Source organism: Heteronotia binoei, chromosome 21 (genome assembly GCF_032191835.1).
Source record: "Heteronotia binoei isolate CCM8104 ecotype False Entrance Well chromosome 21, APGP_CSIRO_Hbin_v1, whole genome shotgun sequence".
NCBI lineage: Eukaryota > Metazoa > Chordata > Lepidosauria > Squamata > Gekkonidae > Heteronotia > Heteronotia binoei.
Window position 1 is genome coordinate 16,768,973 of NC_083243.1, and position 24,800 is coordinate 16,793,772.

A 24,800-nucleotide genomic window follows, 5' to 3' on the forward strand; every position below is an offset into this window, starting at 1 on the left:
TACAGGCCCTGCGGAATTGTCCAATATCCCTCAGGGCCCTGACCTCTTCAGTAATTCGTGCAGTAGCTCACGACTTTAATGCCAGTAGCCAGAGCTTTGTTTGTAGCAGGAACTCCTTTGCCTATCAGGCCACACCCCCCTGATGTAGCCAGTCCTCCAAGAGCTTACAGGGCTCTAAGTACAGAGCCTACTGTAAGCTCCAGGAGGATTGGCTACATCAGGGGTGTGTGGCCTAATGTGCAAAGGAGGTCTTGCTAGAATTCCTTACAGGGCTCTCAGTACAGGGCCTATTGGAAGCTCCAGGAGGATTGGCTACATCAGGGGTGTGTGGCCTAATATGCAAAGCAGGTCCTGCTAGAATTCCTTACAGGGCTCTCAGTACAGGGCCTACTGTAAGATCCAGGAGGATTGGCTACATCAGGGGTGTGTGGCCTAATAGGCAAAGGAGATCCTGCCAGAATTCCTTACAGGGCTCTCAGTACAGGGCCTACTGGAAGCTCCAGGAGGATTGGCTACATCAGGGGTGGGTGTGGCCTAATATGCAAAGGAGGTCCTGCTAGAATTCCTTACAGGGCTCTCAGTACAGGGCCTACTGTAAGATCCAGGAGGACTGGCTACATCAGGGGTGTGTGGCCTAATAGGCAAAGGAGATCCTGCCAGAATTCCTTACAGGGCTCTCAGTACAGGGCCTACTGGAAGCTCCAGGAGGATTGGCTACATCAGGGGTGGGTGTGGCCTAATATGCAAAGGAGGTCCTGCTAGAATTCCTTACAGGGCTCTTCGTACAGGGCCTATTGGAAGCTCCAGGAGGATTGGCTACATCAGGGGTGTGTGGTAGGGTTTCCAATCCCCAGGTGGGGGCAGGGGATCCACTGGTTTGGAGACCCTCCCCCTGCTTCAGGGTCGTCAGAAAGCGGGGGGAGGGGAGGGAAATGACTGCTGGGAACTCTATAATTCCCTATGGAGATTTATTCCCATAAAAATCATGGAGAATTGATCCACGGATATCTGGGGCTCTGGGGGGGGACTGTCTTTTGAGGTAGAGGCACCACATTTTCAGTACAGCATCTAGTGCCTCTCCCCAAAATACCCCCCAAGTTTCAAAAAGGTTGGACTAGGGGGTCCAATTCTATGAGCCCCAAAAGAAGGTGCCCCTACCCATTATTTCCTATGGAAGGAAGGCATTGAAAAGGTGTGCCGTCCCTTTAAATGTGATTGGATCCCCTGGTCCAATCCTTTTGAAACTTGGGAGGTATTTTGGGGAGAGGCACTAGATGCTATACTGAAAATTTGGTGCCTCTACCCCAAGAAACAGCTCCCCCCCAGAGCCCCAGATACCCGCGGATCAATTTTCCATGATTTTCTATGGGAATAAATTTCCAAAGGGAATAACAGAGTTCCCAGCAGACATTTCCCTCCCCTCCCTCCCCGCTTTCTGATGACCCTGAAGGGGGGGAGGGCCTCCAAACCAGGGGATCCCCTGCCTCCACCTGGGGATTGGCAACCCTAGTCTCTGAACAGTCAGTACAGTCTTAGTCCAGGGCCGACTGTAGCTCATGGAGTATTGGCTACATTGGAGGGTGTGGCCTAATATGCAAAGGAGTTTCTGCTATAAAAAAAGCCCTAACTTTCAGACTCATCGTTTATATTCCTGCTTTGCATTGTAATATTTATTCTAAACTTATTTTGTAAATTGACTTCAATATAATTAATAAGAACCGTTCATTATATTTCGTTATATTTGAGTTGTTTTGAGGCTGGTTTATCCCGGAATGACTGTAGTGATGTATGGCTGTGAGAGCTGGACCATGAGGAAGGCTGAGCGCAGAAAAATAGATGCTTTTGAGATGTGGGGCTGGAGAAGAATCTTGAGAGTCCCTTGGACTGCAAGAAGATCCAATCAGTCAGTCCTAAGGGAAATCAACCCAGACTGTTCCCTGGAAGGTCAGATGCTGAAGCTGAAGCTCAAATACTTTAGCCACCCAATGAGAAGGGAGCACTCCCTGGAGAAGATCCTGATGCTGGGAAAGACAGAAGGCAAAAGAAGAAGTGGATGGCAAAAGATGAGATGGCTGGACAGTGTTACTAATGTCTCTCTCTCTCTCTCTCTCGGCTTGACTTCGCGAACGAAGATTTAAGAAAGGTGCAGAGTAGTCCACGTCTGTTGCAGGCTCGCTGGTGGCTGACAAGACCAATGTAGGACAGGCAGGTCCGGCCACAGTGGCTGCAGGGAAAAGTCTGATTTGGGGTTGGTGCTGTAGCAGTACGATTCTTCCTCAATCTCCTTTTGTCCTCAAGACCAGCTATGCGTGCGTTCTCAAAGGAAGAGACAGCCTGGTGGATGGTATGCCTCCATGCTTTGCGATCTGAGGCTAGGTCAGACCATTGGTGCTGGTTAATGCAGCAGGTACCAAGGGATTTCTTCAAGGAGTCCTTGTACCTCTTCTTTGGTGCCCCTCTATTTCGATGGCCAGTGGAAACTTCGCCATACAGGGCAATTTTGGGAAGGCGGTGGTTTTCCATCCTGGAGATATGCCCTGCCCAGCGCAGCTGCGTCTTCAACAGCAATGCCTCGATGCTTGTAACCTCCGCCCGCTTGAGGACTTCAGTGTTGGTCACAAAGTCACTCCAGTGGATGTTGAGGATGGTGCGAAGGCAGCGCTGATGAAAGCGCTCAAGGAGTCTCAGGTGATGATGGTATAAAACCCACGATTCGGAGCCGTTGTTACTAATGTAACAAACACGAATTTGAGCAGACTTCGGAGGATGGTGGAAGACAGGAGGGCCTGGTGTGACTTTGTCCATGGGGTTGCAAAGAGTCTGACTCGACTGTGCGACTGAACAACAACAAAATTATCCTGGAACCTTTGGGTTACATTTTTTACCCACTGGAGTTTGGCAACACCAAGTTGTCGTTCTTTGCGGCCACCCCACCATCGGCACCCCGTCTAGTCCCAGGCAAGGTTATTTTTGCCCAAAGTTTTTCGTTTCTCATGCATTTCTCATAAGCGAGAACAATCTTTCCGTTGTTCGCCGCTCGTAAGGTTTGGAAAGTAATTAAATTGTTTCCAAGGCGCTTTATTATTTCATATGTATGAATGCCACACTTTCTCTCTCTCTTTTTTTTTTTAAAAAAAGTTTGATTGGCATCCCGAAAAAAAAAAGAAAAAGGAAAAGAAAGGCACTAAAGTAGAAAATAATGTGCTGTGGGTTGTGTGTACAATGGCGCCTTTGTACAAAAATGGAGCAAGGATCTCCTCCCCAAAGGCTTCAGGTGAAACCTAATGGAGAAACAATTTGAAACTGGTGGGAGTTCATTGGCCGGAGGAATGTGTCTTAGATAAACATCTGATCTGAGTTAAGGCGGATTTCTGTGCTGCTTGTTTCTGTGATTAAGTTCTAATGATTATTAAGAGTTTATCCCTCCCCCCAAATATATTTGGCTGCCTCGGCTGTCTGGCATTAAGGCCCTTGTTATATTGTTGTTTAGTGAGGAAATCTATAAAAAACAGCTGTTTGCAGGTTGTTCTGTTTTATGAGCCTGCTGCAGCTTTCTCCCTTCTTACCCCAAAGTCATCTCCCCCCCCCCCCCCGGCCGGTAAACTGGAATAATGAGCTGTACTGTATTCTTCTTGGGGGGGGGGGGATCCCTCAGCCTTTGGAGGTGTAGTTTGTCGTTCTAGGAACACACAGGGCTGATGGGAATGGTTGCTGTATGCCAGGGGTGGCCAAAATGGCTCAGGTGCCATATGTGGCTCTTTAGCACATATTGTGTGGCTCTCGAAGCCCCCCCCCCACCTTGTCCGCCGGTTTGGAGAAGGCATTTGTCTCTTTAAATCACTTCTCCAACCAAACCAGCTGGTGGCTTGGAGAATGCATTTAAAGTTAAAGTTGCTTTCCTTTCACCTCTCTCTTTCTACCTCCCCATCTTCCTTCCTTCCACCTTCCCTCTCTTCCCTCTTTCCCTCCCTTCCTGCAGCTCTCAAGCATCTGACATTCATGTCTTATGGCTCCTAAACATTTGAGGTTTATTCTATGTGGCTCTTACGTTAAGTATATTTGGCCACCTCTGGTTTCATCTAAACAGCCCCCAATGCTAAATTCAGCCATTGCAAACTGCATAGGAAGAGAACTCCCAGGAGCCCAAAATACCTACCCACAATGTGAGATTATTAGGGTTTGTAGAATCTTTCAGGCTCAAGTGCCGTGTTCTACTGGAGAAAGTTTTTCTTCCAGACGTTTCGTTCTCAGCTGCGGAGAACATCCTCAGTGGCGTTGAGGATGTTCTCCGCAGCTGAGAACGAAACGTCTGGAAGAAAAACTTTCTCCAGTAGAACACGGCACTTGAGCCCGAAAGATTCTACAAACCCTAATGATGTTACCAGCCGTGAAAACCTGAAATCTTTGATCACAACGTGAGCCAGCCAGCCTTCCTTCCTTCCTTCCTTCCTTCCTTCCTTCCTTCCTTCCTTCCTTCCTTCCTTCCTTCCTTCCTTCCTTCCTTCCTTCCTTCCTTCCTTCCTTCCTTCCTTCCTTCCTTCCTTCCTTCCTTCCTTCCTTCCTTCCTTCCTTCCCTCCCTCCCTCCCTTCCTCCCTCCCTCCCTCCCTCAAACATCTGACGTTTATTCTTGTGGCTCTTACATTAAGCAAGTTTGGCCACCCCTGCTGTACGCCTTTGAAATCAGTTTACTGGTGTTCTTTTCCCCCTTTTCCCACCGTTTACAGGAGAGTTCTCATCTGCCTGCCTCGCTGCTGCTCGCCCAGCATAAAGATCGGTCCACGCAGCTAGAAATGCAGCTGGAGATTCCCAAACTGGTCAAGCCGGTCGCGTTCTCTACGGGCATCAAAATGGTAAGGCCGGCAGGCGTTCGTGTCTGTGTTGGGGAGAAGCAGAGAGCACCTTCCGCATTCTTTTTCTTGCAGTTCTGTCAATTTCTAAGATTTTTTTTTTATTTCTCAGCAGCTCTTAAAGCCCTGACTCAGTAATTTGAAGGTGATGCTATAAGGCAGGGGTCCCCGAGTTTTTTGAGCCTGATTGCACCTTTGGAATTCGGACACAAGGTGGTGGGGTGCTAGGGTTGCCAAGTCCAATTCAAGGAATATCTGGGGATTTTAGGGGTGGAGCCAAGAGACTTTGGGGGTGGAGCCAGGAGAAAGGTTGTGACAAGCATGATTGAAGTCCAAGGGGAGTTCTGGCCATCCCATTTCAAGGGACTGCACACCTTTTAAATGCCTTCCTTCCATAGGAAATGATGAAGAAGTAAGCAGTGAATTGGCCAATTTGCAGATGACATTAAATTGTTCAGGGTGGTGAGAACCAGAGAGGATTGTGAGGAACTCCAAAGGGATCTGTTGAGGCTGGGTGAGTGGGCATCAATGTGGCAGATGCGGTTCAATGTGGCCAAGTGCAAAGTAATGCACATTGGGGCCAAGAATCCCAGCTACAAATGCAAGTTGATGCGTTGTGAACTGGCAGAGACTGACCAAGAGACAGATCTTGGGGTCGTGGTAGATAACTCACTGAAAATGTCAAGACAGTGTGCAATTGCAATAAAAAAGGCCAACGCCATGCTGGGAATTATTAGGAAGGGAATTGAAAACAAATCAGCCAATATCATAATGCCCCTGTATAATTCGATGGTGCGGTCTCATTTGGAATACTGTGTACAATTCTGGTCACCGCACCTCAAAAAGGATATTATAGCATTGGAAAAAGTCCAGAAAAGGGCAACTAGAATGATTAAAGGTTTGGAACACTTTCCCTATGAAGAAAGTTTAAAATGCTTGGGGCTCTTTAGCTTGGAGAAACGTCGACTGCAGGGTGACATGATAGAGGTTTACAAGATTATGCATGGGATGGAGAAAGTAGAGAAAGAAGTCCTTTTCTTCCTTTCTCACAATACAAGAACTCGTGGGCATTCAATGAAATTGCTGAGCAGTCAGGTTAAAACAGTTAAAAGGAAGTACTATATATTTGGCCACTGTGTGACACAGAGTGTTGGACTGGATGGGCCATTGGCCTGATCCAACATGGCTTCTCTTATGTTCTTAAGAATAGGGATACCTTCTTTGGGGGCTCATAGAATTGGACCCTCTGGTCCAGTCCTTTTGAAACTTGGAGGGTTTTTTGAAGAGAGGTGCTGGCAGCTATGCTGCAAATTTGGTGCCTCTACCTCAAAAACAGTCCCCCCCAGAGCCCCAGATACCCGCGGATCGATTATTCTCTATGGGAATCAGTCTCCATAGGGAATAATGGAGTGCCCAGCAGACATTTCCCTCCCCCGCCTGCTCTCTGATCACCCTGAAATGGGGGGAGGGTCTCCAAACCAGGGGATCTCCTGCCCCCAACTGGGCATTGGCAATCCTACGGGGCGCAGTCACACAATGGCCATTGTGGCAGGTGGAACCCAAGTGCAGAGGACAAGAGGAGCATAGTTCCATCTAAGGTGAGTTGGTGTGAGTTAGCTCACAGTTTTTTTAGCCTCCAGGTCACACATTTTTTGTCTCAGCTCAGGAAGGAGGGCCCCAGAGCAAACTAGTTTATGCAGCAGCCAAATCGCTTGCTCTGTACAGTGTTGGACTGGATGGGCCATTGGCCTTATCCAACATGGCTTCTGTTATGTTCTTATGTGACACAGAGTGTTGGACTGGATGGGCCATTGGCCTGATCCAACATGGCTTCTCTTATGTTCTTATGTGACACAGAGTGTTGGACTGGAGGGACCATTGGCCTGATCCAACGTGGCTTCTCTTATGTTCTTATGTGTGACACAGAGTGTTGGACTGGAGGGGCCATTGGCCTGATCCAACGTGGCTTCTCTTATGTTCTTATGTGACACAGAGTGTTGGACTGGAGGGGCCATTGGCCTGATCCAACGTAGCTTCTCTTATGTTTTTATGTGACACAGAGTGTTGGACTGGATGGGCCACTGGCCTGATCCAACGTGGCTTCTCTTATGTTCTTATGTGACACAGAGTGTTGGACTGGATGGGCCATTGGCCTGATCCATCGTGGCTTCTCTTATGTTCTTATGTGGACACAGAGTGTTGGACTGGATGGGCCACTGGCCTGATCCAACATGGCTTCTCTTATGTTCTTACGTGTGACACAGAGTGTTGGACTGGATGGGCCATTGGCCTGATCCAACATGGCTTCTCTTATGTTCTTATGTGACACAGAGTGTTGGACTGGAGGGACCATTGGCCTGATCCAATGTGTCTTCTCTTATGTTCTTATGTTTTTTTTTGTCCAAAAACTTTTTTATTGAATTTAATAAACATACAAATAAAGCAATCAATGACTGTATCAGCAATCATTCTTTGCGTATAAGCATAGCATAACAGCAGAAAACAATATATATATATATATATATATATATATATATATATATATATATATACACAAAATACAAACAAAACAACACATACATACATTCACACACACATACATAATTGGCAGCTGAATTAAAAAATAAGTACTCTGTCTATATATTAATTACATCAAATTAATAATGTCATAATATCTACCAGGTATACATGTACCCATCTGATCTACAGGACCAAAAGAAAATTTAAGAAATGGAAGCCACTTGTACATCAGAGATTCGTTACTTTCTGAATTGTTTATATTGCATAAACTATCTGCTATCTTGTCCATAGCATAGACCTCCCAGATTTTAGCATACCAGGCTTTAACTGGAGGAATATTGGGAGATTTCCAAAATTGGGCTAACACCATTTTAGCAGCAGCTAGTAAAAGGGATATCAGGGATTTATTGAGAGAAGTAATAGAAATATCTTTCCAACAGTCAAGCAAAATGAGTTCCAATCTTAAGGGTAAACTATAGCCTGTGATATCCTTGATTTTTGCCACAATTACTGCCCAAAACGACTGCACCGTCGGGCAAGACCACCAGCAGTGTATATATGTGCCCACCTCTCCACAATTTTTCCAACATTTGGAGGATTGATTTATCGCCATGTGGCTCAATCTCTGAGGTGTTAAATACCACCGAAACAAAATTTTTTGAGTTTGTAATTGTATATTCAATGATTTTGAATTATGTTCTTATGTGACACAGAGTGTTGGACTGGAGGGGCCATTGGCCTGATCCAACGTGGCTTCTCTTATGTTCTTATGTGACACAGAGTGTTGGACTGGAGGGGCCATTGTCCTGATCCAACGTGGCTTCTCTTATGTTCTTATGTGACACAGAGTGTTGGACTGGGTGGGCCATTGGCCTGATCCAACGTGGCTTCTCTTATGTTCTTATGTGACACAAAGTGTTGGACTGGAGGGGCCAATGGCCTGATCCAACGTGGCTTCTCTTATGTTCTTATGTGACACAAAGTGTTGGACTGGAGGGGCCATTGGCCTGATCCAACATTGCTTCTCTTATGTTCTTATGTGACACAGAGTGTTGGACTGGATGGGCCATTGTCCTGATCCAACGTGGCTTCTCTTATGTTCTTATGTGACACAGAGTGTTGGACTGGATGGGCCATTGGCCTGATCCAGCGTGGCTTCTCTTATGTTCTTATGTGACACAGAGTGTTGGACTGGATGGGCCATTGTCCTGATCCAACGTGGCTTCTCTTATGTGACACAGAGTGTTGGACTGGATGGGCCATTGGCCTGATCCAACATGGCTTCTCTTATGTTCTTATGTGACACAGAGTGTTGGACTGGATGGGCCATTGGCTTCTTCCAACATGGTTTCTCTTACATTCTTATGGTCCCAGGTTCAATCTCCAGTATCTCCAGTTAAAAGTTCTATGGGACAAGGGTCCGCCTGGTTCAGTATAACACAGTTTCATGTGTTTGTGTATCTGTGCCAAACAGGAAGTAGGGGTAGAGGAAGACACCTTCAAAATCCAGATCCATGGTAATAATGAGAATCTTTTGCCCAAAAGGTAAGCTGGCCCTCTGGACGCCAGAGGTCCAGAATGTTCCATAATGCCAATGTAAAAAAAAAAAAATGAGGCTAAGTCTACAGGCTGCTTTGCTTGCCAGCAACCTGCAGTCTCCTTATAGACTCGTGGAGTCTCGCTTCTGCAGCTTGAACAAGATCGACACCACAGATAAAGCAATTCCAACTGGCACCGGGATATTTGAAGAACTAAGTAATTATCCTCACACAATGCATTTTGCTGCAGGCAACCAACAAAAAAATGTGTTAAAACAAGTGAGGCAGGTCTTTGATTTTAATACAGGATTTGGGAATTACACATTGTCTGTTCTCTCCTTCCTCTCCCCCCCCCTCCTTCTGATTTCAGCAGCGAGGAGCTTGTAAACATCTCAAAGTAATGTAGTGGATTAAGACAAGAGTCAAAATTAAAAACTGCTTGCGGCAGAAACTGGCAAGGTAAATGTGTTGAAGGGTTAGCGCTTGGTTGCTACTGAACAGCTTAAAGGTCGGGGTGAATGAAGGTCAAGCCACCTTAAAATCATCATCTTGCTTTAAAACTATCGGCCGTACAGCTACTCCCCACTCAGCCCTGCTGAGGAATGTAATCCAGGGGTCCCCAACCTTTTTGAGCCTATGGACAATTTTGGAATTCTGATACAGGGATCAGGGCTTTTTTTTTGCAGCAACTCCTTTGCATATTAGGCCGCACCCCCCTGATGTAGCCTGTCCTCCTGGAGCTTACAGTAGGCCCTGTAAGAAGAGCCCTGTAAGGAATTCTAGCAGGACCTCCTTTGCATATTAGGCCACACACCCCTGATGTAGCCAATCCTCCTGGAGCTTCCAATAGGCCCTGTACTGAGAGCCCTGGAAGGAATTCTAGCAGGACCTCCTTTGCATATTAGGCCGCACCCCCCTGATGTAGCCTGTCCTCCTGGAGCTTACAGTAGGCCCTGTAAGAAGAGCCCTGTAAACTCTGGAACGATTAGGCTACATCAGTGTGTGTGTGTGTGGCCTAATAGGCAAAGGAGTTCCTGCTACAAAAAAAAAGCCCTGTATAGATCGGTGAGTGTAACAACAAAATGGTTTCCACAGGAGGCGGAGCCAGAAACCAATTATCAGGGAGCAAGATTATGCAAAACTTTCAGAGTTAAGCTTTCAACATTTAAGGCAGGTGCTCTGTTTAACAGCATGCCTTTTAGTTGGCACAGCCAATCAGGAGCCTTGCTGGGCACAAGCCTCCCTGGCTCTGCGGACTTCTTAAAAGGGTATTGGTGGGTGCTATGTTGGGGACCTGATCTAACCAACTTGCCTTATCTGGAACTGTCATGCTCCCTACCAAGCTACACAAACACACCCTCCACTACTTCACATTACTGGCTAACAATGACAAAGGAAGGAATAACCGGACTGTTGTGACTTCCCCAAATAAGGCAAATGTTACACTAGAGGAGGGGAGGAACTAGATCAGGGGTGGCCAAGCTGTGACTCGGGAGCCACATGTGGCTCTTTCACACATATTGTGTGGCTCTCAAAGTTCTCACTGCCCCATTGGCCAGCTAGGAGAAGGCATTTGTTTCTTTAAATCACTTCTCCAAGCTGAGCCAGCTGGTTGCTTTGACAATGCATTTAAATTGAAAGTTGCTCTCTTTCCACCTCTCTCTCCTCACTCCCGTATATCCTTCCTTCCCTTCCTCCTTCCTTCCTTCCTTCCCTTCCTCCTTCCTTCCCTCCTTCCCTCCTTCCCTCCTTCCTTCCTTCCTTCCTTCCTTCCTTCCTTCCTTCCTTCCTTCCTTCCTTCCTTCCTTCCTTCCTTCCTTCCTTCCTTCCTTCCTTCCTTCCTTCCTTCCCTCCCTCCCTCCCTCCCTCCCTCCCTCCCTCCCTCCCTCCTTCCTTCCTTCCTTCCTTCCTTCCTTCCTTCCTTCCTTCCTTCCTTCCTTCCTTCCTTCCTTCCTTCCTTCCTTCCTTCCTTCCCTCCCTCCCTCCCTCCCTCCCTCCTTCCTTCCTTCCTTCCTTCCCTCCCTCCTTCCCTCCCTCCCTCCTTCCTTCCTTCCTTCCTTCCTTCCCTCCTTCCTTCCCTCCTTCCCTCCTTTCTGCCTTCCCTCCCTCCTTTTTTCCCTCCTTCCTTCCTTTTCTCCTTCCCTCTTCTCAAAGATCTGACATTTATTCTATGTGGCTCTTTCGTTAAGCAAGTTTGGCCGCCCCTGAACTACTTGGATGGCTGCCCTTTTTTGTAAGCCCTTGGCTTTTTTGCACTTATTTATTTACAAAATTTGCACCCTGCCTTTCTGTCCTTACAGGGGCTAAGAAAGGAGCTAACAATTTAAAACGTACATGATACATCCACGCCCTATCGGGCTTGGGACAGTTTCACAGGGCTTGCGAGACAAGAGATGTTCCCCCAGACCTAGGGTTGAGATTTCTCTGCAGATCTGTTCCCCACTCCCACCCCAGGTTTGCAGAACCCGATTTGGCAGCTGTGACAGGCTCTATCCAGTGGATTTCCCATTGCGATATGGACCAGTCCTTGGATATTGGCCGTTGTGGTAATTAGCCTTCATATAAGAGTGTTCAGAATTCTTGAAGTGCCTTACCTTTGTAACAGCCTGACAAAGTAGGACATAAGGATCTCAAACTGAAAGAAATCACGGTTGGCCTAAAAACTGATCTGCTGGGAAGGTGGCTGAGTTGGGATTTGAACCAAGGACTTCACAGTTTGTATTGTCCGGGCCAAGCTATTTGGGATTTGAACCAGGGACTTTCCTCCTCCATAACTGTCACCCCAGCTGGACGGGGCATCTGGAAGTATCCCAAAAAAACCCTTACTGCCCCTGATTGAAATGTTTTGCAAGCAGCCTGCCAAAAGGAGAGCAAGGACGTCTGCGCTTGGATCAGTACTCTGAAAGTCCTTGAGAATTCCAATCGCCTGCCGCAGCAGCTCTAGGCTTGTCCCCCACCCCACCCCCCCAAGGTCTTCCTATATGACGCAGAACAGCGGTACTCGATTATAACATATGGGACTCATAAGAATACCCAGCAGCCAGGAAATCACAGCAACGGTGAGCAGCGCGGCGGGTTGGGGTGGGGGGGAATGGAGTGAGGGCCAAGGGAGAAGGAGAGGAAAAGGCAAAGAGCAGATGACTGGTTGGAGAAACTCAGTAAGTTGATCGTGACTTGTGGGACCATTTGAAGACAAAGATCAGAAAGTCCAGTTTTTTGTAGTTCTAGCCCAGAGGTGTCAAAAATGCGGTTTGGGGGCCGAATCATGCCCCCGGAGGGCTCCTATCAGGCCCCCCGGGCAACTGGCTGTCATCTGCTACCTTCTCCCTCTCTCTTGCTTCCTTTTGTATAACAGCTTGCTTTGCCAGGCTTGCTCAATCACACAGGCGCTACAGAGCAAAACCTCTGTTTTCTCCATTGGCTGAGGCGCCTCCCTTGGGGAAGAAGAGGGAGGGATAGCTTGCTTTGCCAGACTCTCTCAGTTGCACAGCAGAGCTGCTGAGTCAAGCCTCTCTTCCTTCTATTGGCTGAGGCTCCTCTCCTCCACAGTCCCTTGGGGAAGGAAGGAAAGAGCCAGAGCTTCCTTTGCCCAGTTCTCTGATTCCTATGGGAGAAATACAAAGAAAGCATCTTTAAGACAAATGAGTGCTAACATTTGAAGCATGTTTTTAAGTTTTTAAATATATATGTCTGTGTTGTTTATAAAATTTATATCTCTGCTACCTAATCTTAAATAGTTACACACATGACCTGGCCCAACATGGCCTGGCCTGATATGGCTCGGCCCAACGAGGTCACATTTATGTCAGATCCATCCCTCATAACATATGAGTTTGACACCCCTGTTCTTCCCTTTTTTCTGTTCTGGATGCCCAGCAGATGCTTTACCACCAAGCCACAGCCCCTCCCTGAATATAGATAGTTAATGACAGATAGAGAACATTACAGTGTAGTTACAGTGTGGAATTTACTGCCGGAGGATGTAGTGATAGCAACAGGAATGAACAACTTGAAAAGGCGATTTAGGTAGATTCATGGAGAATAAGACTATAACTGGCTGCTAGCCATGGTGACTCAGGGGAACCTCCACATTCAGAGGCACTAATCTTTGAAATCCCAGAGCCAGGAGACAGCATCAGGGGAAGGCCTCAGCCTCTGTGCCCTGTGGTTGGCCCTCCAGAGGAACTGGTTGCCCCCTGTGTGAGACAGGAGACTGGACTGGATGGACCCCTGGTCTGATCCAGCAGGGCTCCTCTGATGTTCTTATGAAGGCCTTGGGCTCTCTGCCCTGTTGTTGTCCCTCCAGAGGAACTGGTTGGCCAGTGTGTGAGACAGGAGGCTGGACTAGATGAACCACTTGTCTGATCCAGCAGGGCTCTTCTAATGTTCTAATGAAGGCCTCGGCCTCTTTGCCTTGTTGTTGGCCCTCCAGAGGAACTGGTTGGCCCCTGTGTGAGACAGGATGCTGGACTAGATGGACCACTGGTCTGATCCAGGAGGGCTCTTCTGAGTTCTTATGAAGGCCTCGGCCTCTCTGCCCTGTTGTTGGCTCTCCAGAGGAACTGGATGGCCACTGTGTGAGACAAGAGGCTGGACTAGATGGACCACTGGTCTGATGCAGCAGAGCTCTTCTGATGTTTTCCATAAGCTGTTGTTGCCGATCCTGAAAAAGGATGCTTGTAGGTGAGTTCATTGGATAGAGCAGCTGCCACCTTTCCAGCACATCTGCTGATATTAGGCACCGGGCCCAAGCAGAGGGAAACCCAGAGACGGAAGACATGCGTGCCACTGTGGCATTTCCTTCTCAGAGTGGCGAAGTGGCCAGAACTTCCTAGCTATGCACATGCTTTGTATTTAGAAGATGCCCTTGATCCAGTTCCTGGCATGGCTTCTTCTAGACTCGAGAATGAACATATGAAGCTGCCTTATACTGAATCAGACCCTCAGTCCATCAAAGTCAGTATTGTCTTCTCAGACTGGCAGTGGCTCTCCAGGGTCTCAAGCTGAGGTTTTTCACGCCTATTTGCCTGGACCCTTTTTTGGAGATGCCAGGGACTGAACCTGGGGCCTTCTGCTTTCCGAGCAGATGCTCTACCACTGAGCCACCATCCCTCCCCATCCATCTCTGCTGCATGCTGGAGAGCCAAGAAGATGGCACTGGGGCTAGGCGTATCACCAGTTGAGCTCCACGTGAGTCATGAGGAATCTTTGGGAGGCAGATTATTATTATTTTATGATCGTTATTATTATTAGTTGTTTGTTTATATTCCGCCCATTCCCCCATCGGGGCTCCGAGCGGAATACAACATAATAAAACCACAGTAAAATCATAACAGCATAATAATAAAGCAACCCATTACGATATTCAGTATAACAAAATGGTCCGTCAGGACAGTATAATAAAATGATGTAGCAGGGCAGTACAGCAAATCAGTGCAGTAGGATAGTATAGCAGTGTGGTAGGGGAGGCCAACCGAACTAATGGGTAGATGCCCGCTGCCTCACTCAAAGACCTGGTGGAACAGCTCCGTTTTACAGGCCCTAGGAAAGGCTAACAAGCCAGGTAGGGCCCGGATCTCCATAGGGAGCTGATTCCACCAGGTTGGGCCCAGGACTTTAAAGGACCTGTTTCTGGTAGAGGCAAGATGGGCATCTCTTGGGCCAGGGACAGTCAGCCTATCTTGGGAGGCTGAACGAAGCGACCTCCGGGGCATATATGGGAAGAGATGAACTTAGAGGGGCTCAATGGCGGAGCATCTGCTTGGCGTGCAAAAGTTCAGTCCCTGACATCTCCAGTCAAAAGGATCTGGTAGCAGGTAATGAGAAAGTAATTCACCTGAGACCCTGGTGGCCTTCTTTCAGTATAAGGCAGCCTGTTGTGTTCATACAACCTGGACTGGTCATGTACAACTTGACTGGTGCACGAAAGAATGACTCTGTTTTCCAGTAAGTGGTGTATGTCTGTGTTGGCATAACTAGTAGAAGAACCTCTCACAGGGGTGAGGAGGAAGAAGAAGAGTTGGTTTTTATGCCCCACTGTTCACTACCCAGAGGAGTCTCAGAATCGCTTATAATCGCCTTCCCTTCCTCTCCCCTCATCAGACACTGTGTGGTAGGTGGGGCTGAGAGAGCTCCAAGGGAACTGCTCTTGAGAGAACAGCTCTGAGAGAGCGCTGACTGACACAAGGTCACCCAGCCGGCTTCATGCAGAGGAGGAGCAGGGAATCAAATCTTGTTCTCTAGAATGGAGTTCACCACTCTTAACCAATACACCAAACTAGTTCTACCATCACCTACTGAGGGAGTGTTGTTTCCTAGGAATCTCTTTGTGGGACCTCAAAGCAAGGCAGAGTCCAGACTTCTGCTTGGGGTGGAGGGCAGACTTCATTTTCTTCACTTGCCACTTAGACTATTAACTTCCACACAGTGTCCAGATTTCTCTCACAGTACTCTACAGCACCTCATTCAAACTCCTTCCTTCCTTCCTCCCTGCCTCCCTCTCTCCCTCCCCCTCCTTACCTCTCCTCCCTTCCTTTCTCCCTCCCTCCCTCCCCCTCCTTCCCTCTCCTTTCTCCCTCCCTCCCCCCATCCCCCCTCCCTCCCCCCTCCTTCTCCTCCCCCCAAGTCTCTCTCTGAACAAAACAGTCAACTGTGCCCTCTCAGGTATGGCTCCCATCTGATCGATCATAACACCCTTCACTCACCCATCTAGCCCCCCCTCTTTCTTACTCTACAGGCCTAGACCAAAGCAGTAGACCTTTAAGACCAACTAAGTTTTATTCAGAATATAAGCTTTCGTATGCTCTTAAGCAGACTTCATCAGACAAAATGGGAATGGAAGCAGCAATTCTTAATATAAGTGGGCAGTGTAGAATCATGGGAATGTTTTTAGCAGATTGAAAGAATCACAAATAGGGATCTGTGTTTGTTAGTGTTAGGACAAAGCAGGGCTGAAAAAACACTGGAGGGTGATAAAAAGCAGACTGCTGTCGTAGGTGTGAAGTGCCATAAATCTGGGTAACATTCTGGCTTTGTTAGTTTAAATAGAGGGCATGGTTTCTCAAGAGATTATAACATCCGTTATAGTTTGCCATTAGAAAAAAAGGAAGACATTAAAATACAGTGGAGGTTGGTACATGCAATAAGACAAAAAGCCAATATCCCCCATTTGAGTATGTCACTACAAAAAAACAAAAACAAAAACACCCAGATATTCTGATACACTGTTCTAAAAGAGAAATAATATAAGTTAGCCAGTAGAAAAACATAGTGGGATCTATCTACAGGCCTAGATTTTAGATCACAGCAACGTGCATTCAAAACTCCACATTAAAACACAGGAATAAAGCGCACACAGTATTACATAGCAAAACACCATGTGTCATTATTGCCCTACTGCGGGAGGAGTTGGTGGCTTTGATATCCGGCAAGACTGATGGGTCATGTTTTGAGAATGCAGGCTCTCAGGCCATCTTTTCCCTTACTTCTCCACCAGCACTAGGATGTTCTGCTGCAGTCTGAGACTGTATCCTCCTGGGATGTTTGCAGTTCATTCGCAAGAGGGGGAGGACTTTAACAACTGAGTGCAATTGTGATTCTTGCCTGGGGCTGGGCCCAGCATGTTGACGTTGCAGAAGATCACCTGCAGTCAGAGCAATGGGGTGTGTGTGTGTGTGTGGGGGGGTCATCTTATGCAGGACGCAGTACGTGACTCTGGGCTTTTGCAACACATGCAAATACGAGTTTGGAACACTTTCCCTATGAAGAAAGGTTGAAACGCTTGGGGCTCTTTAGCTTGGAGAAACGTCGCCTGCGGGGTGACGTGATAGAGGTTTACAAGATAATGCACGGGATGGAGAAAGTAGAGAAAGAAGTCCTTTTCTCCCTTTCTCACAATACAAGAACTCGTGGGCATTCGATGAAATTGCTGAGCAGACAGGTTAAAACGGATACAAGGAAGTACTTCTTCACCCAAAGGGTGATTAACATGTGGAATTCACTGCCACAGGAGGTGGCGGCGGCTATAAGCATAGCCAGCTTCAAGAGGGGATTGGATAAAAATATGGAGCAGAGGTCCATCAGTGGCTATTAGTCACAGTGTGTGTGTGTGTGTGCGTGTGTGTGTGTATATTTGGCCACTGTGTGACACAGAGTGTTGGACTGGATGGGCCATTGGCCTGATCCAACATGGCTTCTCTTATGTTCTTATGAGTGTGTCTAGAATCCATAAGCGGCCCCGTGGCACAGAGTGGTAAAACAGCAGTACTGCAGTACTGTGGTCTGAACTCTCTGCTCACGACCTGAGTTCAATTCCGGCGGAAGCTGGATTCAGGTAGCCGGCCCAAGGTTGACTCAGCCTTCCATGCTTCTGAGGTCGGTAAAAAGAGTACCCAGCTTGCCGGGGGGAAAGCGTAGATGACTGGGGAAGGCAATGGCAAACCACCCCATAAAAAGTCTGCCATGAAAACGTTGTGAAAGCAACGTCACCCCAGAGTCAGAAACGACTGGTGGTTGCACCGGGGACCTTTCCTTTTTTCTAGAATTCCTGGCAACAGTGCTGATATCTGGGAGTGTACTCTCAGCTGGTTTGGAGACCACCCTCAGCCTGCCCTAACTTGGGCTGCTTACAGACAGGCGGTTAAAGCTGCCCTGGAGACGGCAGGCAGGTGTATCTAAAAAGCACATCTGTCTGCCATCCCCGTCCTGACCCTGAACTCTCTCCAGCTTACCGGGAGCCGGCTCAAAAAGGCACCAGTTTGAAAGTGGTGCTTTTTCGCTGGGGTGCCTCCCTGGCTGTCCAGATGGCCGGGAAGTGTCCCGAAAGTGCCTGGAAAGCCGCGGACGGGACGCGTGAGAGCTCCAGATGCTCCCCGGGGTGCCCTCGGCCTGTCCTTCTTCCATGGGCTGTCGGGATGCTCCCAGGAGTTCCTTTTCCGGCCGGCTCACTTCCGGGTCAGCCTGAGTCGGCTCACTTCCGGGTCACCCTGAGCCAACCGTCTGTTAGCAATGATAAACACAACTGGAGCCGGTGTACTCAATGGATGATAAAAGGAAATCACCGGAAACAATGTAACTTTCACAAAACAGTGTACAAATATATTTAGTGCAAACTGAATTGAACAAAAAGAACAGAACACTGAGTATACAGTATGAATAATGTCCCCACAAAGTCTTTCCACAGTTTGAAAGTCGGCTTTTTGTAATAGACACGGGGTGGGCAAAATCCTTTGAACTCAGCGTTTGACTCCAAATGGCACGGAGAAAGTAAGGAGGAACCGCTTATGGCAGGACTCCTTGCGATTTCGACACTATATACTTCATCAGCCTCTTTCTCTAGACATTATGTGGAGCCTTAACTAAATGTTCTTTACGTATGGATTAACGCACGCTCTTGTACAGGTGCTGCCGGCTCTCCACTTCTGGATCACCCTGAGCCAGCCGCCTGCTAGCATCCTAAGACACCTAGAAAACCCTTGTGCTGTCCTTGGCCTTGGTTTTCTTGGAGTTTCTTTGTGTCTCCCCAGTGTTTCACATGTCCCTAGCAATGGATTGGAGGCTCACGTGGAAAGTTTCCCCAGTGTCCTCTTGTACACCAGAACGTCTCTGATATGACCCCATGCCTGTCAGTTTTTCTGAATTATTACAGTAAAGTCTGTTCAGCAGCATTAGGCAAATTGCAGCTTTTTGGCGTTCAGGTCGAAACACGTTTGGCCGGGTTTGAAAAGTTTGAACTCTGGCGTCTTTTTCGTTCGGTTCGTTTTGTTGTTTGAAACGTCAGCCAGACAGTGTGTGTCAAAAAGCTGTCTGTCATCAGATCGCTTTTGTTGTGCGTGCTGTCCTGGCATTGAATGTACAAAATCTTTTTAATTAGTTTGGGAATTTGCCGTGTAGCGGCAGATCTTTCAAAGCGATCAAACATTTAACACAATTACCTGGGCTTAGGCAATTTTTAAAAGCGTTGGGTCCTCCCGTTCTTGGCACATAGTGTTCTTAAAGCCCACTGGGGAAGGACTTATATGGTCACTTTAGCTGCCCTTAATTCGGAAAGCCAAAGAGAGTGCTCAGAATCTAACTGGTAGTTGGATTATGGTTTAAATAACTATATGTTGTTGAAGGCTTTCACAGCTGGAGTTTATTAGTTGTTCTAGATTTTCCGGGCTGCACGTCTTGGCATTGTAAAACCTGACGTTTCGCCAGCAGTTGTGACTAGCATCCTCAGAGGTATAGCATAGAAGGTAGAGTTCTCTCTGTGTCAAAATGAGAAGAAGATGGTAGGCAGTTAATTTATATCTACTCAGGAAGGTGGGGTAGGGCTGAGTTATTATAGGAGTTATAAGTGTTGGTTAAAATTCTCAAACAAGAGGCTATTATTAGGACAGAATATGGAGAAACAATGCTTTCCAATTGGCAGAGGTGTCCGACAAAGATGTATTTTATCTCCCTGTCTTTTCAGTCTATAAACAGAACAACAAATCACAAAGAAAACTGAGTTAGATTTAGATGAAGGTGGAGTGAAAATTGGAAGGTTATTATGCAATTAAAGGGCCAAACATTAAAAACAAACTGTAAAATAAATCATAAACCAACATACATGTATTTATTGTGGAAAGCTAAAACTATTTAAGGGCCCATCATAAGCCTCTATCCTATGTACGATCATAAAACCACAATGGGAACCCACTCAACTTGACCTGACGCATTTTGACCTAGACTAGTCTTCTTTAGAGGTCAGAAAGGTAAGTACGCATATTGTCTCATACTACAGAATAGAATAAAACAATAGAAAAATGCTGGACCACAAGGAAATTTAATGAAGTGACAAAGGCTTAAAGATATTCTTGAGGCCTCTTATTCTACAGCCTTATGTCTTAATCAAGGGCATACATATTGCATCCAGTATCTTATTGTATGCCGTATGGTCCAGAATTGATCAAGATAGGTGTAAGGTCAGAGCCTATGTGCCAAGAGTTAACTATAATTGCAACCTGCGGTTCTAGAACAGTGGGCCTAGCTAGATACAACTGAATAAGGGCTTCATGCTTTTAAAAGGCTGTATCATCATAAGAGCCCCGTGGCGCAGAGTAGTAAAGCTACAGTACTGCAGTCCTAAACTCTGCTCACTATCTGAGTTCGATCCCGGCGGAAGCTGGGTTCAGGTAGCCGGCTCGAGATTGACTCAACCTTTCATCCTTTTGAGGTCGGTAAAACGAGTACCCAGCTTGCTGGAGGGAAAGTGTAGATGACTGGGGAAGGCAATGACAAACCACCCCACAAAAAGTCTGCCGTGAAAACATCGTGATGTGACATCACCCCAGAGTCGGAAACGATTGGTGCTTGCACAGAGGACTACCTTTACCTTATCATCCTGGTAGGATGTAGTTCCTCAGTAGTTACGAGGGATTCCTAATTCTGAATGTGTACTGACTTGCTGTCTGTTCTGGTCTCTGCGTGACCCATCTCGAAAGACGGAAGACGTCTGAGAGAGGAAGCCAACAGCTATCTGGCAGGGAAATATTCCCTCCCGCCTCCCCATCGCTGTTTGCTTTGGAAAGATCACACTTTAGGCACATGGAAATACTTCACACGTTGGAGAAATGCTGACTTCCTCTATGCTTTATGAAGGAACAGCTCATCATTCATACAATGTAAGCACATTTATAGATGATTCCAATATAACTTTTCATTTCTCCTGTCTGTTTTCTTTTTAAAAAAGCTGAAATCGAAAGCATTCCTTCTTTTGTTACCAGGTTTGGTCCATGTGCTACATAAATCACAAAACAACCGAAAAATAAAGCAAAATCTTGCACTACATAAATATAGCAGAAAGATGCATTTTTCAGTGGTAAACTCTGCTGCTCGTAAACTTTAATTCTCCGAGTGAAATGAACCAGAAAGGGAGTCTGGATGGAAAATGTAATAATTTTGGCAACTTTCTGCTGGGTCTTTCAGGCCAAATACCTCTGAGTGTTGGGCCCTTAGATAGATGATCTTATAATGTGGAAACAGAATGGTGGTGTGGATTGAAATGACTTTTCAGGAGCATATGCTCCCGCAGTGAATCCCCAGAATGCACTAGGATCGCCTTCGACCTGTGGGAAGATACCAGATGATGTTGCTGCATCCTGCTACTTAGGTGGAAATTGAATCATAGAATCGTAGAGTTGGAAGGGACCTCCAGGGTCATCTAGTCCAACCCCTCTGCACAATGCAGGAAACTCACGGATACCTCCCCCTAAATTCACAGGATCCTCATTGCTGTCAGATGGCCCTCTAGCCTCTGTTTAAAAACTTCCAAGGAAGGAGAGCCCACCACCACCTGAGGAAGCCTGTTCCACTGAGGAACCGCTCTAAACTCACAAACACCTCCCCTTAAATTCACAGGATCCTTATTGCTGTCAGATGGCCATCTAGCCTCTGTTTAAAAACCTCCAAGAAAGGAGAGCCCACCACCTCCTGAGGAAGCCTGTTCCACTGAGGAACCGCTCTAAACTCACAAACACCTCCCCCTAAATTCACAGGATCCTTATTGCTGTTAAAAACCTCCAAGGAAGGAGAGCCCACCATTTCCACTGTCTCACTCTTCCGGATTTGGTGTAGAAGTAGAAAACTGAAAGCGGGAGCAAAATGCTGTGGATACCGAGAGAGTAGGAGAAGAGACGGAGCAGGGCTGTCAGCTTTCGGCTTACGAAAAGCACTACACCTGTGCATGGAAGCAAGTCAGAGCCAAGGTGTCAAAAGGTGGCTCAGGGATGGGGTGGTGTCGGCCTTGAATAGTTTGGGCCCTGGTGCTGGTTCCTGCCAGAACTTCCTCTGGAGCTAGTTGAAACCATAAGAGTCAGCCGCCCTAAAAGCGGAGCAGTCTTAATGCACTGAAAGCATTTTGATTTACTAGTGAATCGGGGGTGGAATTCTAGCAGGAGCTCCTTTGCTTATTAGGCCACATGCCCCTGATGTAGCCAATCTTCCAAGAGCTTACAAAAAAGAGCCCTGTAAGCTCTTTGAGGATTGGCTACATCAGTGGGTGTGGTCTAATATGCAAAGGAGCTCATGGTAGAATTCTACCCCTGATTCACTTGTAAATCAAAATGATCCTTGATAGAGTCTTGTCTACAGAAGTTGTGCTGGTGTGAGGGCCTGAGTTGTGTGGTTAGTGAGTCTCTGGTGGTCGATGCCGGTCCTGTCCTCGATGAGTCATGTTCTATCACAGGGGAAGTGTTTAGGACCTTTTCCAGGCCTGTTTTGGTCTCCAGTTGTACCTCTCCTGTTCCACATGGCTTTGTTTTATGGAAGTCAGAGCTTGGAAGGCCCAGTCATATCATTGTGGTTCCCTGGGAACTTCCAAGATGGCCACTGAGAGCTCAGTGGTCATTCTTTTCTTAAAGCTGCAGGTCTTGTTTCTATTATTTTGGGAAGCTTTAATCACCTGATTTTTTTTAATTTCAAATTTCTTTGAAAACCTGGGACTTCCTTCAGGTTTGTAGAGAAATCCCCCTCCCCAATCTGTTCTTTTTGTGGATTTATTGATCATATCCTCTATGGGACATTTCAGAATTATATGTACGGTCAGGGCTTTTTTTGTAGCAGTAACTCCTTTGCATTTTAGGCCACACATCCCTGATGCAGCCAATCCTCCTGGAGATTACAGTAGGCCCTGGACTAAGTACCCTGTAAGCTCTTGGAGGATTGGCTGCATCATGGGGTGTGGCCTAATATGCAAAGGAGTTCCTGCTACAAAAAAGCCCTGCCGATAATACATAGAAAGTCCCCAGTCTATGACAGATGAAATGCTGCAAACAGGGCTTCTTTTATAGCAGGAACTCCTTTGCATATTAGGCCACACCCCCCTGATGTGGCCAGTCCTCCAAGAGTCTACAGGACCTACTGTAAGTTCTTGGAGGATTGGCTACATCAGGGGTGTGTGGCCTAATATGCAAAGGAGTTCCTGCTACAGAAAAAAGCCGTGTCCAGTATGGTTATTCTAGCATTGTTATCCTAAATTGCCGTTCCACTGGTATTTGAGTAGATTTTTTGCACATTTCTGAGAGGTCCATCAAAGGTTGTTAGCTACATCAGCTAAGCGGTTAGCAATGTTAACTAACTGGAATTTCTGTAATCAGAGGCACGGTCTTCTAAGCACAGTCATGCTCTGAAAAATCAGATACTGGGGAGAAACAAGGGAACAGGGCTGTTGATACCCTGCAAGCAGTCGCTGGGAAGCAAATCCTGGATTGCGCGGGCTCTGGTTTGATGCAGGAGAAATGTTTTTTACAGCATGTTGACCAGGAGAGCCAGTGTGGTGCAGTGGTTAAGTGTGCGGACTCTTATCTGGGAGAACCGGGTTTGATTCCCCACTCCTCCACTCGCAGCTGCTGGAATGGCCTTGGGTCAGCCATAGCTCTGGCAGAGGTTGTCCTTGAAAGGGCAGCTGCTGTGAGAGCCCTCTCAGCCCCACCCACCTCACAGGGTGCCTGTTGTGGGGGAGGAAGGGAAAGGAGCTTGTGAGCCGCTCTGAGACTCTTTGGAGTGGAGGGCGGGATATAAATCCAATATCTTCATCTACCTCACAGGGTGTCTGTTGTGGGGGAGGAAGGGAAAGGAGATTGTGAGGCACTCTGAGACTCTTTGGAGTGGAGGGCGGGATATAAATCCAATATCTTCATCTACCTCACAGGGTGTCTGTTGTGGGGGAAGAAGGTAAAGGAGATTGTGAGCCGCTCTGAGACTCTTTGGAGTGGAGGGCGGGATATAAATCCAATATTTTCATCTACCTCACAGGGTGTCTGTTGTGGGGGAAGAAGGTAAAGGAGATTGTGAGCCGCTCTGAGACTCTTCGGAGTGGAGGGCGGGATATAAATCCAATATCTTCATCTACCTCACAGGGTGTCTGTTGTGGGGGAGGAAGGGAAAGGAGATTGTGAGGCACTCTGAGACTCTTCGGAGTGGAGGGCGGGATATAAATCCAATATCTTCTTCTGTCACCCGCCAGCTTTTTACAGGCACGTTGTCCTCTTGCCGCTGTGTGGTATTCTGGGAAGCTAAGCAGGGTCGGCCCTGGTCAGTGTTTCGATGGGAGACCCCCAAGGAAGCTCAGGGTTGCTATGCAGAGGCAGGCAATGGCCAGCCACCTCTGAACGTCTCTTGCCTTTGAAACCTTCCGGGGTTGCCACAAGTCAGCTGTGACTTGATGGCGCTTTCCACCACCTCCACCACCACGGCTTTCTTTGTAGCAGTAATGCCTTTGCATATTGGGCCACACCCCTTATTTATTTTATTCAACTTGTATCCCGCCCTCCCCGCCGAGGCAGGCTTAGGGCGGCTCACATGGTCAAGCGTATGCATGAATATAAACGAGCAATAAAATATTAAAACAGTTTAAACAATTGGAAACATAGAAATGGACCTTTCGTGTGCTGCGATCTTTTCGAGGCGTGTCGTCTTAGTATTCCAGCTAGGTGTTCTCCGTAAAGCATATCTTAGTGGTCCAGATGTTCTATATGGAGCAGATTGCAAGAGATGGTCCAGATATTATTCAGAGACTGTAGTAGCCAGTGATCTAACTTGCAAATGCCTGGTGGACGAGTGTCGTCTTACAGGCCCTGCGGAACTGTATGAGCTCTCGCAGGGTCCTGACCTCCTCCGGGAGCTCATTCCACCAGCGTGGGGCTGCTTATGTAGCCAATCCTCCCAAAGCTTACAGGGCTTTTAGTACAGGACCTACTGTAAGCTCCAGGAGGATTGGCTGCATCAGGGGGGTGCGGCCTAATATGCAAAGGAGTTCCTGCTACAAAAAAAGCCAGTTTGGTGTAAAGGTTAAGTGCACGGACTGTTATCTGGGAGAACTGGGTTTGAGTCCCCAACTCCTCCACTTGCAGCCGCTTGCTGCTGCTCCTCTTC

The 24,800-nt window shown here is 47.3% G+C and overlaps 1 protein-coding gene across 1 annotated transcript in view; it reads left to right on the plus strand.

Annotated features, from left to right (window-relative positions):
• MNAT1 (MNAT1 component of CDK activating kinase) overlaps positions 1-24,800 on the plus strand; it is a 213,285-nt gene that overhangs the window by 107,651 nt on the left and 80,834 nt on the right. Inside the window, exon 7 of the mRNA XM_060262868.1 lies at positions 4,726-4,851. Within this exon, the coding sequence (XP_060118851.1) occupies positions 4,726-4,851 (126 nt within the window). The remainder of the gene's footprint in view (positions 1-4,725; positions 4,852-24,800) is intronic.